The 16,549-nt window shown below is 47.6% G+C and overlaps 1 protein-coding gene across 1 annotated transcript in view; it reads right to left on the minus strand.

Annotated features, from left to right (window-relative positions):
* Positions 1 to 862: 862 nt before the first annotated feature.
* MRPS9 (mitochondrial ribosomal protein S9) overlaps positions 863 to 16,549 on the minus strand; it is a 38,869-nt gene continuing 23,182 nt past the window's right edge. Inside the window, exons 6-11 of the mRNA XM_006173386.3 lie at positions 10,479 to 10,564; positions 9,575 to 9,650; positions 7,382 to 7,550; positions 6,374 to 6,482; positions 2,681 to 2,850; positions 863 to 1,088 (exon numbers count right to left, since the gene is read on the minus strand). Of these exons, the coding sequence (XP_006173448.1) occupies positions 997 to 1,088; positions 2,681 to 2,850; positions 6,374 to 6,482; positions 7,382 to 7,550; positions 9,575 to 9,650; positions 10,479 to 10,564 (702 nt within the window). The 3' untranslated portion in view covers positions 863 to 996. The remainder of the gene's footprint in view (positions 1,089 to 2,680; positions 2,851 to 6,373; positions 6,483 to 7,381; positions 7,551 to 9,574; positions 9,651 to 10,478; positions 10,565 to 16,549) is intronic.

The following is a 16,549-nucleotide window of genomic DNA, read 5'->3' on the forward strand; positions in this document are numbered from 1 at the left end:
AAATAAAAACCACCTACCACGTCTGAAAGGTCCAGTGAGTTAAACACTCATGCACCCACCTCCCAGGACACAACCCCCTGGACCCGCTCCCCTGGATCAGACCCTCTCACCGCAGTGTCCCCTTCACCTGCTGCATCCAGACTCACTGTCCTTAAAAAAGCAAAAGACAAAACACCCTCCTCAGACTCGTGGTTCTTAGTGTCATAGGAAGGGATCCCCGGGCATCTTGTGGGGGCAGCGGAACCACGCAGCCCAGGAAACCCTACACACATACAGAACTCAGGAAAGCAGCGCACGCTTTCACAGCTGCGCCGAAGCTGGATCCTCAGAGCCACCTGCTCCCGTAACCGCCAGTTCGCAGCCTGGGGCGTACTCTGCGAAGTGAAATAAGCCCGACGGAGAAAGGTGGACACTGCATAGGTTATCACCTGTGTGCAGAATCTTAAACAAAAAGTCGACTCACAGAAGCAGAAAGCAGGATGGTGCTGCCGGGGCCGGGGAGCGGCCTGGCCCGCTGCCGCAAGCAGCCACCCGGACTCCCGGCAGCCCGGGCCCACGGGCTCGCCCAGCTCCGCCCAGACGCCGCCCCTCCTTCCTTCTGCTGAACAAGCGGCCTTATCCCTCGATTCTGAGAGACTGCTCCCAGGGGAAACAACAGGACCAGGAGGAGCACGTCTAGTTTCGTTATCAAATGAGCAACGTGGCTCTGGCAGGTCGGGTCTTCGGGGCTGGGCCTTCTCATCCATGAAATGAGGGTTTGCCGATCGCTCCTTTCAGGTCAAATGTGGCGCGATTCCATGAGCTGTGCTAATAAAACTACCTTCTGAAGAAGTTTAAGAAATGAAGCAGCAGAACCAAGGGAAATATTTTAAAACATTATTAAAAGGTAACCTCTACAAAGCAGCATTTGGAATGAATTGCCCCACACCCCCGACGCCCGGGCCCGCGTCTCCCGGGAGCGTCTCCCGGAGCCAGCTGCGCTCCGCGCGGGGATACTCAGCGCTTCTTCCAGGTGAACTTCCTGCGGGCTCCCTCCTGGCCCGGCTTCTTCCGTTCTCTGACCCGCGGGTCGGCGGTCAGCAGTCCAGCTGCGGCAGAAACACAGATGCCCGGATGAGCCCCGAGCAGGAGGGCAGTGGGCCGCGCGGACAGATGGGGCCGTGGGTGGGGAGGGACCGGGGGAGGAGACCGCGGCCGGTCACCGCCGGGTACCGGCTCCGCGCCAGCCCTGCGGTCCACTCTCACCGCTCTGGGTTACCCTCCCAGCTTCTGAGACAAACACCAGGGCCTCATCTGAGTCTGCGCTCCTTACCCCATGACAACTAGGATTCCTTTTTGGTCTTGAAACTCATTCAACTTAAGGCTGTGCTTGTGTGGTCAGTCACTTCTCACCGCAAGGGACTTGCCCCCCCCGCCCGATTCCAGACGTGAAGGTTTTACGGGAGACAAGGGGTGGAAAAGGAACACTTACTGATGGCGAGGCATGCAGAATTACGCACACACCACGGTAACAGCACACGTGAGCCCACACGTACGTAATGCGTAATACTTATCAAACATATCTGAGAAAAAACCTTACTCTGACTTGTGTGATAATAACATCTCTTGGTATTTTGTTTCAGAAGCTAAAAACTAAGTTCTAGGGCTGTGGTCCTAGGACGAGTCATTTATTCTAGGCAATTACAGTCAGTTCAGACAAGAAGCTTCCGCTCCCCCCACCACCAGGAGCCACTATGATGTCTGGGCTGCCGAGCTGCTCTCAGCATAAGGCCCTCGGGGAGGCGCCCAGGAGCGGTCTGGGCCACGCAGCGGCCATCACGACCTCAGAAAACGCGTGACAGGAAAACTCCTGAACCGTGTTTACAAGCATGTAGACAGATGGCAGCTTCTCCCTGACTCTTCCTCTCACGCGGCTCTCCGTTCACTGCACGCGGGGCTTACGTGCTGTGTCTGGGTGCTCTTCTGTCCTTACGGCCCCACGTGCTCACCGTGTGCCTGTGGTTTCTACACCTGCTTGCACTTAAGGGGCTAAGACAACAGTATTTTGGACAGAATGCAAACAAGACCTGTCTAAATTCTAAGTAATGATGCTTTATTACTTTTCAATAAGCACAGAAACCCAAACTAGCAGAACTGTTAAGAGAGGTCCTGCTAAGATATCTGATGACTAGATAAGAATCCCGCAACATGGTGAATTGTTCATAAGCAAGTGGATTTTTAAGAGACTTAAAAAATTAATGAGGCTGAGCCACAGGCAGTGCAGGGGAGGGCGGGGCACAGAGACCACCTCACCAGCCCAGAGAGGCTCCAGGACCTGGAGGTGCCGGGGGACCTTCAGGCTGCGCTGGCAGTTGGAAGACTACCCTGACTGACCACAGAGGCCAATGTGGCGCCCGGACAGGTGCATTAATTGCGTATTATTTCTTGCACTGTGCAGACTCCGGACCTCACGAATAGGCAACAGGGTCACAGAGTGAGTAGAGGAAAATTGCAATGGAAAAATAAATATCCAATAACTTTGGAAATACCTTAAGGGTTTCATCATTAAATCAAATAATGATTACAAATTTCTGAGATGAAGCAAAACCCACCATTCATCTGTGACACACGCGGAGGAAGCAGACAGACATCAAGGACAAACACATGAGGACGACCCCCCACCCCCTCCCGCAGCTCATACCTTGTCTCATCCACTCGACCTCGTCCTCAGTGGCAAAGCTGCACAGGGCCCTCGCCAGCGCCAGGCGGATGGCCCCAGCCTGCGCCGACCGCCCGCCGCCCGACACCGTGCAGGTCACGTCGTGGTCGCCGAGGCGGCCGAGGAACTGGAACGGGAACATCAGCTGCACCCTGCGGCACATCACGGGGGCGGGTCAGCCTGCGACACGGACAGACCCTGCGCTGCGCTCACACTCACAGCACTTACAGAAACTATCTCACACACCAGCGTTCACACTTGATCAACCCACCAGGAGGAGCAACCCAGCGTTCCCGGGACGCAGACACTCCGTGGACTCGGCAGCACCCCCACTTCACTGCCTGCTCGCCCATCATCTCGTAAGGGCGCAAAATAACCGCGTAAAGTCGTCGTCAAGCTGGGGAAACTCCTTTAATCAAATGAAGCCAAGCTCTCTGGATTCCATGATCAAATATGATATAAAAAGGCCTTTCCAAGCAACTATCAAATGACACTTGGGTCCACGCTGTATCCGTAGGACCTCCGTGCTCATCCTGAACTTGCTGACGCCGCCCTGGATGTCTTCCCACTGCAACACGCAAGCCTCCTGCACTACTCTCACCGCAGGGTCCTGCTGGCTGACCCCGCAAGACCCTGACCAGGTCCTCCCCACTCTGGGGCCAGTGAGTGCCCACGTGCTGCTGGCAGGGCTGAGGCCCGGAGGCTGGGGCGGACGGATGGGCCCTGGGGCTTCTTCTTGCTCACGATCGAGGGTTTCCAGGCGCGATGCTCATCAGCACCTCTGCCAGCTCTCCGACCTCGCTGTTTTGCCTTGATGTCTCTTCTGAGTTTTTATTTAGAGAAGTCTATGCTGATGCTCATCTGGTCTGACGCCGCAGCTTTCTGGACCCCAAACAAAGCTTACTGTAACCCCATGACACTGAGAGATGGCCCCGCGGTGTCCCTCCTTGGACTACCCCAGTGAGACAACCCCCAGCAGATGTGCATGGACGGGACAAAGCCCCAGAAGGCAGACTGAACTGGAATTGTAACCACACTATTTCAACAGGGATGTTTTTCCGATGGAAATGAAACAACCCCAACAGCAGAAAACAAGTGAGAAATGACATAAATCTGTATGTTTTTTTGAACAAATGTTTCAAAGCAGCCAAATAAAAAATTGGAATGTTACAAAAATACTACTCCAACTGACCTCTGAACAACACTGGTCTGAACTGCATGGTCCACTTACACGTGGATTTTCCAACAGTAAGTACGACAGAACCACAGGAACCCAGCTGGTCGGATCCACGAATGCGGGACCTCAGACGCAGAGGAACTGCCATACAAGGGCCGACTGGGAGGTCACACTCGGATTTCAACGTGCCGGGTGGGTGCCTCCAGCCTCCACTGTTCAAGAGTTAACTGTAAGTAATCGCCATATTGTAATAGCTAAAGAAAACTCAGAGACCGATAGATGCCACCGCTTCCAGTGAGGAGAGCGGTCGAGGTGGAATCCGTGGGACTGACATAAGCACATGTCACAGGTCTGCGCCGCCTGACATGGGCAGGAGGTTAGTGACGCAGGTGACACTACTGAGAGAAGCTCTGGTCGCCTACTTGTTTGGGGGCTTAAACATTTATCTGTTTTAATTCCTGAAATTTTAAGATTCTCTCACAAATGCATATATAAAGAAATAGGCTGAAATTCAGAAAAAAATTATAATTTACTCAAGACACATCAGAGTCCTTGAGTCAGGGTGGTCAAGGTCGTCTGGACAGGGGGACGCTGGTCACACTGAGTACAGCATTAACATATATACAGGTAAAACAGCACCCACAGGCCACAGCTGAAACGGTTACACGGCAACGATTCTGATCCGGACTGCAGACGGGGCCGCACAGAAGCAGCTCCGTGGCGTGAACACGTTTCCTCTCCTCTCAGGGATCTCACATGACATCCTCAGCTAAAAGAATCAGCTGGGTTTTGTTGTTACATAACAAAATGACTAAAAAAAAAAACCCTCATTTCTGTCTTCTCTGAATGCCACCCCCACGGCACCAGTTCTTAGCACACTGGCCAATCACGGGCTCAGCTTTTATTTTTCTGTAACTGTGTAAAATGCTAACCTTATCTCCTCTATTACGTGGTTAGTGCTGTGTGGGCAACGTATCTCTTTTGTACTGATGATCAGTTAAGAGCTGCCTTCCTTACTGGCTGAGTGACACAGCAAAGGCCTCTCCGAATTAGAACGGCTGTTAGTCTCTGTGTCCACAGTCCCAGCACACAGCGGTGAACGTGTGGGGGCGAGGGAGCGAACACAGAATTTCGGTGAGCTAGGAAGAACGCACAGGCGACATTCCCAGTTACCTGTTTGCTCTGTTTGTGTAAAAACAGCCTAAAGAAAGGACTCGGAAACGTAAGTCAGCATTTCAAACGGTCTCAGGCAAGCACCCTGGAGGTCACCAAGGTCAACGCCTCCCGTTCGGGAAGTGACCCGTAAGTGGGGTAAGTGACCTGTAAGCGCTGTGGCCAAGGTCACACAGCTTGGAAACAGAACTAGAACCAAGATCACTGGACCCCTGGCTCAGCGGTCACCTCCCTGCTGGCCTGGAAGCTCTGGAGCTGCGCCTGCGACTGGCTGGGGCCGATCCATGGGTGGCATGGCTGCCCAGCTGCCCACAGCCACTTAAGAGACGCGAGCCACTCTGGGTGCCCCCGCCCCCAACCCGACTAGCCTCAGGTCCCAGTCAGACAGGAAGTTCCTTGTTGATAGAAATCACATCTTAAGTAGCTCAGATGTCTTCAAGTGCCCAGAACAGGACACACAATGCTTGGAAAACACCCACTGAGTCAAACAGAAGACTAAATTCTAAGAACACAAATTAACTGTGAGATAAAGCCCCAATGGAGTGTGGAGACTTGCTCTTAAACCATCAGGAGTTACATCTGAAAACAGACTGACAGGTTACAGACAGAACGCCACTGCTCACATCAGCCCCCACGCAGAAGTCCAAGTCTCTGGCTTGGTAAGGGAAGTAGGGTTCCCTCCACCCGTCTCCCTGAGACAGGCAGCAGGATCAGTCAGGTTTGCATTAATCGGCGTCAGACGGGGCTACCTTGTGACACAGACACACACAGAGAAATAAAACACACACACCTTTCCTGAAGTGATTATTCTGTCCAGAAGCTGACACTAAGTTAGCAGGGGCCTCTCTCCTTAAGTAAGCACTGGGATCGTAAGGGCTTTAACCCTTCTGACCCTAAATACCACCAGAAGAAACAGGAGGAAGACTGGGAGGGAGGGGCTCCTCACACAGAACTTCGGTGATGGCGACGGCAGCGACTGGGAAAGTAACACATCTCAACAGGAGGCCTTTGTGCAGGGCTCCCAGAGACCCAAGACAAGTGCACTCGGCGGGTCCGGGCTGTAATCCCCACTTAGGACGAAGGTCTATTTCTCATGGGTACGAAGCTCAGACTAAAGCGGCTGCATCCGGCCGTGGGAACTACGCAAAGCCTGAGGGGCTCCTCCTTTAGGGCATAAACGACAGGGTCCTTTTGCTCGCTCAATATATACGTAATCAAAGAGAAATAATCATGCAAATATAACCAGAAAATCACAAGCCTCAGTTGATCGTGATGATTATAAAGTGTATTAAGAACCAAAAGCAAACCCAAAACAGAGACCGCACCTGTCCTGCATCACTGGGAAGTAGAACAGGTAGTCGACCCCGTTCACGCGGATCTCCCCGCTTCCGCTTCCATACACGACCACGTCCGCCCTCGCGCTCTTCCTTTTACCTTTGAAAACAGAAAACGTCTCTCTTACTACACATCCTCAAGGGCAGTGCTCCAAGGCGGGCGAAGCTACATTAAATGTGTCTCCCCAGAATAACAACACATAACGCTGTATGACAAGTCAGACAAAAATGAAACAGGCAGACTAGACCTGATGTAATAAAGCTTCTCATCAGACAATTGCGTTTCTCAATTCCACTCTGGAAACACTACAGTGATTTTAAGTTAGTTTCAACAAGGTAGTTCATACTTATTTTTATTACTTAAAAAATCAACCAATTTACACAGTCTTCTTTTAAAATCAGTAAGAATATATCTAATCATGTAATTTTTAAAATATATGACTAGTATAATAAAGTGTAATTGGTAGAAATAAAATGAATCCTCAGGGAAGGTCATACCTCTTAGAAAACATTAGCTGAAAAAAGGACAAAGGGATGATGTTAAGTTTTCAGAGCTGCAGATACATCATTTAATAAGTCAATTCTTTCAAGTTACATGATGTCAAATGTCTTTCCACAAGGAAGATGCAGGTTGAGGGTCTAACGTTTTCATGTTTCACAGTTTTAGCACGTGACATGCAGATTCACCGAACATTTTCTTTTATGGAAGACACCTGTATTATAAATATTTCGTTGTTTCCACCAGTTGAAAATGTGAAAATGAAAAGATTTAATATAAATGTGTGAAAATAAAAAGTGTGAACGTGACGGTGTAGGTATGTGTCCACATTTCTTCTTGGGACATTGTAAGGGGCAGTTTTTAAAAATGTCAACAGAATCTTCAAAATGAGGACATCTGACCAGCAGCAGCAAATCAAACAAACAACACGAAGGGCGGAGAGCAGGAGCGGGCAGGAGTCCCGCGGCCCGCTCCCCAGTGGCCCGCTCCCCGGCGGGTACCTGCGCCGGTGCTGAAGGCCGTGCCCTGCTCTGTGTGCTGCAGCGGCTCCATCAGCTGTCTCCTGGACGGCACGGTCACGCTCCTGCGGAACCTGCTCACGAACTCTTCCTCGGCCTCCCTGCACGGCAGTGCCAACAACCTTTCCAGCAGCCGAATGAACTGTGCGTACTGCAGACAATAAAAATTCATTAGGAGATGCAAGTGTAATTGCATTTGCTAAATTTCTTCTATTTTTATATACTTGATCTTTCCCATGTTGCTTTTCTTGATGAAGTTTGACAGGATGACACTTCCGCACCTTCACGCTGCTTTTAAGTCAGCGTGCAGATGCAGCCCTGTGTCTTTAGGGCTTCACCTTTTCAAGAAACAAAGAGATTTATCATTCAAACAAAAATCCACTTCTCTGTCTTATGAGTACATGAGAGTGAGATTTAAATTCATTTCCCAAAATTATTTAGATGATCTTCAAGTGTGATTTCTACCCCTCTATTAGAACTGCATCAAGAAGGGGCTTCATAAGTAATTTCCAGCAAGTTACGTACAGTAAAATGCGGAGAGTGTGATTTTGAGAAAATGTATCTCTTAAATTATATTTCATAATACATTTGGCAAATATATCTTTAGCTGTTCAAGCTGTGTTACTTTAATGTTTATGATTTCCTTTAAAACCGAACAATCAAGCTATTTAAAAATTCAAGAGATACTTGACTTAAAGGGCAACCTCTTGAAATAGATTATCCTTGCTACTCTGTGCATTTTTTTTAATAGTTCTTGAACATGTGATTAGAAAGTAAACAACTTGGTATTAACCCCTTAACATTAGAAGCCAGAATAATCGCTCTAAAGTGTTTATGCAAAAGGAAACAACACTTGAGATCCTTCGTTAACAGGGAGTGGGAGACCCAGCTTTTGATAACCTTATTTGTGTTACTGCCAACCCTAAAAATCATACTCGTCTTTGTTTGCCTTTATAGTGAAAATCTGCTGTTAATAATGTGAAATATAAAAAAAATCTCAGCAGTAAGATTAAAAGGACTGCTTCAATTACTGCTCCCTGTGATGTTACAGTAAGAGAAGGCGACTGTCTCGGTCAAGGTGAAGCTCTTGGCCACCCATGGTACTGGGAGAGCTCCACCCTCCATTCACAGGCCTCTGTCCTCCCTCGGCTGCTCTCAGTCCCGCCACTCAGGCCGTGATGCCTTCGAACCTCTGGGGACTCATGAGTGGGGATGGTCAAGATGTCACTGACTGCCCTGCCTCCCTCATCTTGATACCAGTGAAATGTGTTCAATGAAGGAGCAAAGAGAGATGTTCCAGTTGATCCAAGTGCAGCAATACTGACTCGGCAGTTAGGACGTCAGGAATTAACTCCAGGTCCACTGCTCACCAATGCCCGACACCCTGGTTAAGCAAACTGCAACTTCCCCCCAAACGTTAATTCCTCCCACACGTCACGTGAGGAGAAGAGCGATATAAGGGCGTGACTTAAATCCCCACAGCGGCAAGGCTGATGATGGCAGCCAGTGCCACGGGAGAGAAACCTTTCCTGGAACAATTTGTGAGATTCACCTACACTCCAAATTTCCAGAAAGAATCTAAATTTAGAACACCCCATTTCCTCTGATCAGACCATTCAGAAAACTAAGGATCTGACTAGGACCTGCAGCAGGGTCACAATCTTCTTGGGCTGCAGCGTGCCCTGGGGGAGCTTGCTGAGAATGTGGATTCCCGGGGCACAGCCGCAGAGTTCTGAGCAGGCTCTGCGTCTCGGGAAAGTACATTTTGCAAGCAGCACTCCATGTGACTCTGATACAGGCGGTCCTGCAGATTCTGAGACGGACTTGCTGGCCCTGGGCCCCTGCACGGAGGGAAGCCAGGAGCAGAAAGGTTTTGCCCCTTTCCCGCTGAGCCGGTGCTGGCCCCCCATACCGTCACCTGCTTGACCCCCACAGGGCCAGGCTCCCCTGGGAAGACTGGAGAGGACACGAGGGCGCCCACACAGGGGTGTCGGGAGACCGGGCACGCTGCCCACCAGGCCCTCCCGGGCACAGGTCAGCTAGACATGTTCTAAAAGGAAAACTGTCTTAGCAACACCTGCCTCTGAGGAACCTGACTGTTAGGGCCCGAAATACAGCAACTGTCTGTAATCCTACGGCACAGGTCCCCTTAAATTAAAAAGATTAATTACTCACATCTTGATCTGACAGTTTTTCCACTACCATCTCTTCCAGTTCCTCCTTAATCAGCCATCTGCTGCCAATCGGATCTCTGTCAAAACAGCGCAGACACTCTCTTCAGTTAACCATGTAACTCCAGTCCTGTCACAGAAGACCCCACAGGTGGCGGCAGGGACTCCTGACCGGGAAACACAGTTTTGTATTACACGGCTGTAAAATTCAGCCCAGGACAGGACTTCTGAGACACAGTGTCTCATCTCCTCAACCTACTTAAGAAAAGATACCCAGGCTAGCAAACGTTTCATCTGCAGAGTTAAACACGGCCTCGTGGAACCCATTTGATATTAAAGTCACCAGATTTCTCAAAAATTACAACTGTGCTTGTTTTTCACAATTTACTTTAAAGGAGATGTTACGGCCACACAGTTAATCTGCCAATGGACTAAAAACAGTAATGAAATGCAAACTCAGGGCTGGTGTAGTATTTACAACTTAAACTAGGTGTGTTCAAAGACTCGGGTCTTTTGTACAAGAAGCACTACGTGAATAACCAGGCCAAACCTTAAAACTGGGCGCTCAGGTTGGCAAGTCTAACCTCTAACCTAGCACTGCTTGCTAAGTGGAAGCACAAACTTTCAAACGTAAGCTACGTTCACAAAAAGTCTGAGGACACGTAAAAGCCAAATACAATAATTAAGTGCCACTTAATACATAAATCTGGAATAACATAAAAATTACCTTAATATTTATATCCTCCCAAACAAAACAAAACAAAATTAGTGTTGTTTGGAATTTGAATGATTAATGCTGACACATGAACACATTTTTTAGGCTTTAGGTATTGCCTAAAAATACACCAATAATAAGTGGTATTTTCTAGTTAATTTTTTCACATATTTTAATGCAGAAAAGAACTTACTTGGTTTTAGTTTTTTCTGAAAACAGACCTTTGGCTTTCAACTGGTTTTGATGTTTTTCTACATCTAGTAGCTTTCCATATGCTTCCTGTGGCAAACAAAACACACATGCTAAACCACGAGACGGGGCATGACCACCGCACCTCCCACGTCCCCTGAGTCCCCCTCATCTCAGAAGCACCCTCTTCAAGTCACAGCTGCACAGCAAGTTATTACTGAAAGGCTTCAACACTACCATCTCCCATTCAGACTGAAGAGTCATACAGTAAGTTCAGCGAGAATTTAGTACCATATATAGCAGCACACTTAACTTCAACGGATTTTTAAATAACTCTATAAAAAGTTTACATTTAGTGAGGTTCGTAAAAACAAAGTTACAAACTATTTTTCTTAGAGTTCCACAAACAGGATAAAACATTTCCCTTAAGAGAATCATAATTTATACAGCAATATGCCTTTAAACTTAAGAGACTTATGAGTGAGAGTTATGGTATTTACAACTGAACCACTTACCTAATATTTAACATTTATATAGTATTTAAGTCCTCACCATGAAGTTTGTATCTTAAGAACAGGTTTTCTACTAATGTTTATTTTTCATTATTTGATTTCTTTCTATTAATTTACTTTCTAACAAAGTCTGTGAATGTTACTGTTTAATTGTAACACAAGTAGGGGAAAACTTGCCATTTTGTTAGAATTTATAAAAAAGCAAAAACCTGGCAATAAAGGTTATCACTGAAATACATTTTCCAGGAAATGAGTTTACAACAAGCAGAAAAAGACAACTGTCTCCCGCATTTCTGACCGAGCAAACCTGAGGGCTCACGTCCAGTCTATGTGTATTCATTTGTAGTTTACACATAACCTGCCACACTAATACTAGGAACAGACATGTTCAAAGGATGTGCTAGCGTTGATACTGGTGACATTTTTTCTTGCTAAATCACGACTGTCCAATATCATTAACTTGGATAAGAAGACACAATTTGTTACTGATAGGAGCGTCTTCCCCTATTTCAAACAGTCTTAATAACTCCCAGTTTGGGGGGACAGCCTCTTGTGGGCGCTGATCAGGCCACCCCGTCACTGAGAACAGGAGGGGCGGCCCCTGCTCCCGCCTGGGCACTGACCAGAGCTTGCGTTTTATTATCATCTTCACTCTGCAGCCTCTTTACAGGAATCCTCTTTATGAGAATCTGGGGAAAAAGAATGTTTAAAAAAAAAAAAAAAGGAAGAAAGAAAGAGAAAGCAAAAAGGCTGTAAAGATTGCGGCTTTGCGCTTCATAAACACAGAAGCAGGTGAGAAGAGCTGAGATGAGGCTCCAAGGACCAGGACTTCTTGGTGAAATGAGGATGTAAAAGTTCACCTCCTGGGGCTGGGGCACTCGGAGCAGCGTGTTTTGTTTCGCTTGTTTTCAATAACGGTAGCAGAACTGCTAACTGAGCAGCAGGGACAATGAGAGGCAGCAGCCCTCAGAACATCTCTGCCGGGTGAAAGTCACTCCCGAGGCCAGGGGCCGCGAGCTCAGCTCGCAGCGGGCGGGGAAGCAGTAGCAGCAGCTCCTCCAGGACCCAGGTCAGAACCGCAACGCCCCAGGCTCCGGCCCAGGCTTTCTGAGTCGGAACCTCTGGGGTGGGGCCCAGTGATCCGCTTCAACGACTCCCCGAGCGCTGCACTCTAAGGCCTGGATCTAACACGGGAACCACGGGACGAATTAAGCTGATTCAGTTCCAGAGTCCACACTAACTTCCTCTACAACTCTGTTCAACGTACAAACCAGCCACCTGTGCAGAAGCACGTGTCCGACAACTGAAACCAAACCGTCTACACGAAGAGAGCAAGAACCAGCGTGGACCATCTGCACTGAGAACACGCACCTGCTACTCAACTTCAAGTGCTGTTACCTCCCAAGGATTGGTAATCCTATTTGACCGTGGCTAGGGAACTTTAAATTCACATTTAAAGGCCAAGAGGGTGGGATGGCAACCCCAACTGCATAGTGTATCAGAAACATTTCTATGAACCTGTTTCTAGAGAGCAATTCTCAAGTGCTCTGAGCAGGTAAAACAGAGGAAGAAAACCAAACACAAAGTGAGTCCTCCCCCACTTGTATGAAGTGGACGGACGCGTGCAGACAGAATCTCCCTGCGCACTGCCTGGCAGGCCGACCCCGGGCGCCCGCTCCAGCCGGGACTGCGGCCGGAGGAGGGTCTCTTGTCTCCAGGCTCCAGAGTCTTGAGCTTCCCACAGTCACAAGTCAGAGATGTTGCATCTTTTAAACCTACTAAAAAAATAGGAATGCAAGAGGACACCAACAACAGTAGTAAGACACCCTACCCAGCTTAGGAGGGTCTATTAATTTCCTTTCTGAAATAACCAAGACAACTAAAATAACAATAACTGACCTGCTTCACAGGTAAGTTTCAGGTCAACGTCCGGGCTGCTAAATTTGTCACCATTTTCCAGTGGCTTTGGAGCAACTTTAACTTTAAGTCCACATTTTTCTTGGAAATTTTTCACTACGCTACTGTCTTTGTGTGTTGTACTTAGCGCTGTAACAGTGTACAAACAGTGTAAGTAACATCGTCGGAAAGCTGTGGGATGTGAGATGACCACCCATGGAGACTGCACGTCTAATCTCAAATATGCTGGGTTCTATGCCTTTACTGACGGTGGAACCCTTCAAGTGATGCAAGGCTGGGTAAGCCCCTCACACACTTCTTCAAATAGGAAATACATGTAAGTACTCAGCGCGGTGTTTGACCGCCAGTGATGGTCAAGGAACGATATGGGGTAAGGGACAGCATTCTGGAGTCAAATAACCCAAATGGTTTCACTGGGGCACCACGGCCATTTTTCTTTTTCTGCTGGATGATAAAACCACTCCTGAGGGTCTATCTTGGTTAGTTGGAGACAACAGTCCTCTAGAAAGTACTTTCTATAGCTTCAACTCCCTGAAGAGACTGTACTAATTTACATCAAAAAAATCCTTGAGGGGAGAAAATATGCCAGGAAGTGTCAACATCACAGATGATCGGCGCTAGCTTCTGGTATATTGTTAAATTCCCACTTGATTTTTCAGGGACACCAGAGAATTAGCATGACCCCACCCACACTAAGTTTATATTACTGTATTTAATAGTATAATTTTCAAATATGACAGGAATAACCCAGATGTGAAATGCTGAATCATTAATCACAGCTATAATTAATATTTCATAAAATCAAAGCAAGTCTATCCACCCCTCGTGCCATCAGATTTCCATAATGTATGAGTCAAATTTAGAAGGTGCCTAATTTGAAAATACCAGATGCTCAGGTTGTAGAAAAGAAATGTTTAAACTAAACTCTTTCAAGAGCATGAGCAGTAGGATTTTTAATCTAAAAATCTGGTTTTAGTCTTCCAAAATCTGTCCTGGTTACTTTACTCACGTAGAGATTCTGACATTAGGAAGGGTAAAAAAAAAAACATTTCTTAGAGGGGTGGTACGGAAAAAGCCACCTGATTTTGATAAACAAAACATACAGTAACAAACTGACAGTAATTATCATCTTATATACGAGTTCAACACAGAATAGTGACTTCATATATGTTTGTTAAAAAAAAAATCACAGAAACTAAATTTCCTAAATAACAATCTTCTCAACTTTTCAGCTATTGGCATATACAAAACTGAATGTTACATGTTTATAACTTTATCACGGTTTTTATCACGCTATTTATCTAAAGTTCCAAGGGACGCACCCCTACTGCAGACGCGGGCTGTCACTCTGTAAATACCATGTGCTCTTGTAGTCTGTACTTCACGTAATGCTGTCCAACATAAAAAAGGAAACAGTCTCACACACAGGGCACACAGACAAGTACTCTGGGAAGGTACACGCCCAGGAGTAATTTACATACAAGTGCTTGTGACTCAGATACCGTATATTTTAAAGCTCCATCATATATTATAAAAACAATTATATCACTAAAATAGAAGTAATCTGATGAAAATCAGCCCGGGCAATAAGCTAAATCAGGTGTTAAAAATTAAATTTCCTAAGTGTTATACTTAGGACAAGATATACAAGGGTAATTATTCACATATGAGGAAAATGTATATTAAGGATAATTCTAGAACAGCAGTTTCTACTGCTGAATTAATTACTGAGCTAACTCCTGCTGTCAGAAAAGGTCTCAAAATCGCACACAGCACAGTGCACGTGTCAGCATCGGTCCTCGCCTTCGGAAAACAGGCACTCCGCCTCGCTGTATGTCCTAACACCTCATGGTGGGAAGGGTCGCTACTTTAATTCCACTTTTAGAGAGCACTGCTTAAAAAGTTTTAAATATTCACCCCAAGGTGACAAAGTGGACGAAGTAAGAACTCTGTGACACGAAGTCCCTGGACTTCTCGCTTTCCGAGTCTGGACCCTGCGTGCAGTGAGCCGCGCCCCCCCACCCCCTGCCCCGGGGCCGCTGTTTGGTTCTCACGCCCCAGGAACACAGAAGGTACTCAAGTCATGTAAAACACACTGGAGGACTTCTAAGTAAGCCAGGGGCTTCCTTCAAGAGGTAAATGAATCCTGTTTATACACCAGCATTTGAATCATTTACTTTTCTTTCATATTTTAAACTTTCAAACAATTCAGTGGAACTGTTTAAGTATATAATGATTTACTTATTCCTTAATTTTATACCTTTTAGGCTAAAAATTTCATCTGCGGCCAAGTAATTTCTTCAATTTATAGAAATAGTCTGAAAATACTCCAAAGCTTACTGTAAAACTAGTCCTAAAATACAAGTGAGGTTCTGCGAGACGCTGAACCCCCAGTGGAGAGCTTAGGACCCTGTCGTAAAGACTAGGGCGGGGGAGCCGATGTAAAATTTCAATAAATGCATCGTGCACGTGACGACTTACGGTGTCTTCAGTATTTCACACCGCCTTTCCTGAGCTCTGGTTCCAGGGGGTGTTAAAAGGTGCTCTGGGCAGAAAGGGTTCCGCGACTGACACCTCTGAGTGGGGAGTTAACAAGTTTCCTGGCCGCAGGGCTGCACAGTGCGTGCGTCGTGCTGAGATCTCCCTGCACACCAGATGCAGCATTCCCAAACGAACTTCATTTCAGACCTTTTCTTGAAGATTTTATAACCTGGGTTTCTCCAAAAGCACTTTGGGAAAGGCTACGTTATAGCCGTGCCCTGTCTTAATCAACAGTATTTCACAGAAGGGTTCCCCCTTCAGAGTCAATCACCTCCCACAAAGAGTTTTGAATAGTTTTCAATTCACTTTTAGTGAGTGCATTTCAAAACTGTCAGGAACGTATGTTATAACAGAGCGTGAATGGAGTTGACACATGTCATACAATGGGAGACCCGCGTACGGCCCACCATGCACCCAGGCTGGGAACCTCTGCCTGCCCGCCGGGCTGCGAGGGCAGCTCCCGCTGCGGAGACAGGGTGCCGGGGCCGGCTGGGACCCCCAGGGCACCCCCGCCAGCCCGTCCCTCAGCCACGCTGGCAGGTCTCCTCCCGCACCCAGTCGCAGGCTCCCCCAGATCAGCTCTTCCATGGAACAGCACCTGCTTCATCGCAGACACATGTGACCGTCCTCTTACAAATTCTTCCCTCTCCTTTATACTTCCGCTCATCTGTTTCAGGACACTTTCATTCTCTTTCTTCATTCTGCTCCTGAAAACCCTGACCTGAAATTCTACCCACGTCCGAGGAGCACACAGCTCTGGTTCTGTGGCTGTCTGGGGTGGGAGTGCCACCCAGCGTGGGCGGAAAAAGACGGGTGAGCGGTACTGTCCAGAACGGAGCCTTCTCAGTCCTCAAGGACCCTTTGAGAAACTCCGTAAGGCTTACTCCTTCTTGCCTAGACTACTCACCACTGAGGACTAACCTGTGAGTCCTGTGTCACATGTCACTACTACATATGTGCATCCCATCAGCTATCTTGTAAAATAAATGGGTTTTATAGACTTTCCCAGGAAACTCGTGCATGGCTGTGCCTGCGGGGAGCGGGCGTCCAACTAACCTGTGAAGGAGCCTCTGGGATGTGACACTCACAAGGTCCGAGACCCGCT

The sequence above is a fragment of the Camelus ferus genome, chromosome 36 (assembly GCF_009834535.1).
Source record: "Camelus ferus isolate YT-003-E chromosome 36, BCGSAC_Cfer_1.0, whole genome shotgun sequence".
In the NCBI taxonomy this organism is placed as follows: Eukaryota; Metazoa; Chordata; class Mammalia; order Artiodactyla; family Camelidae; genus Camelus; species Camelus ferus.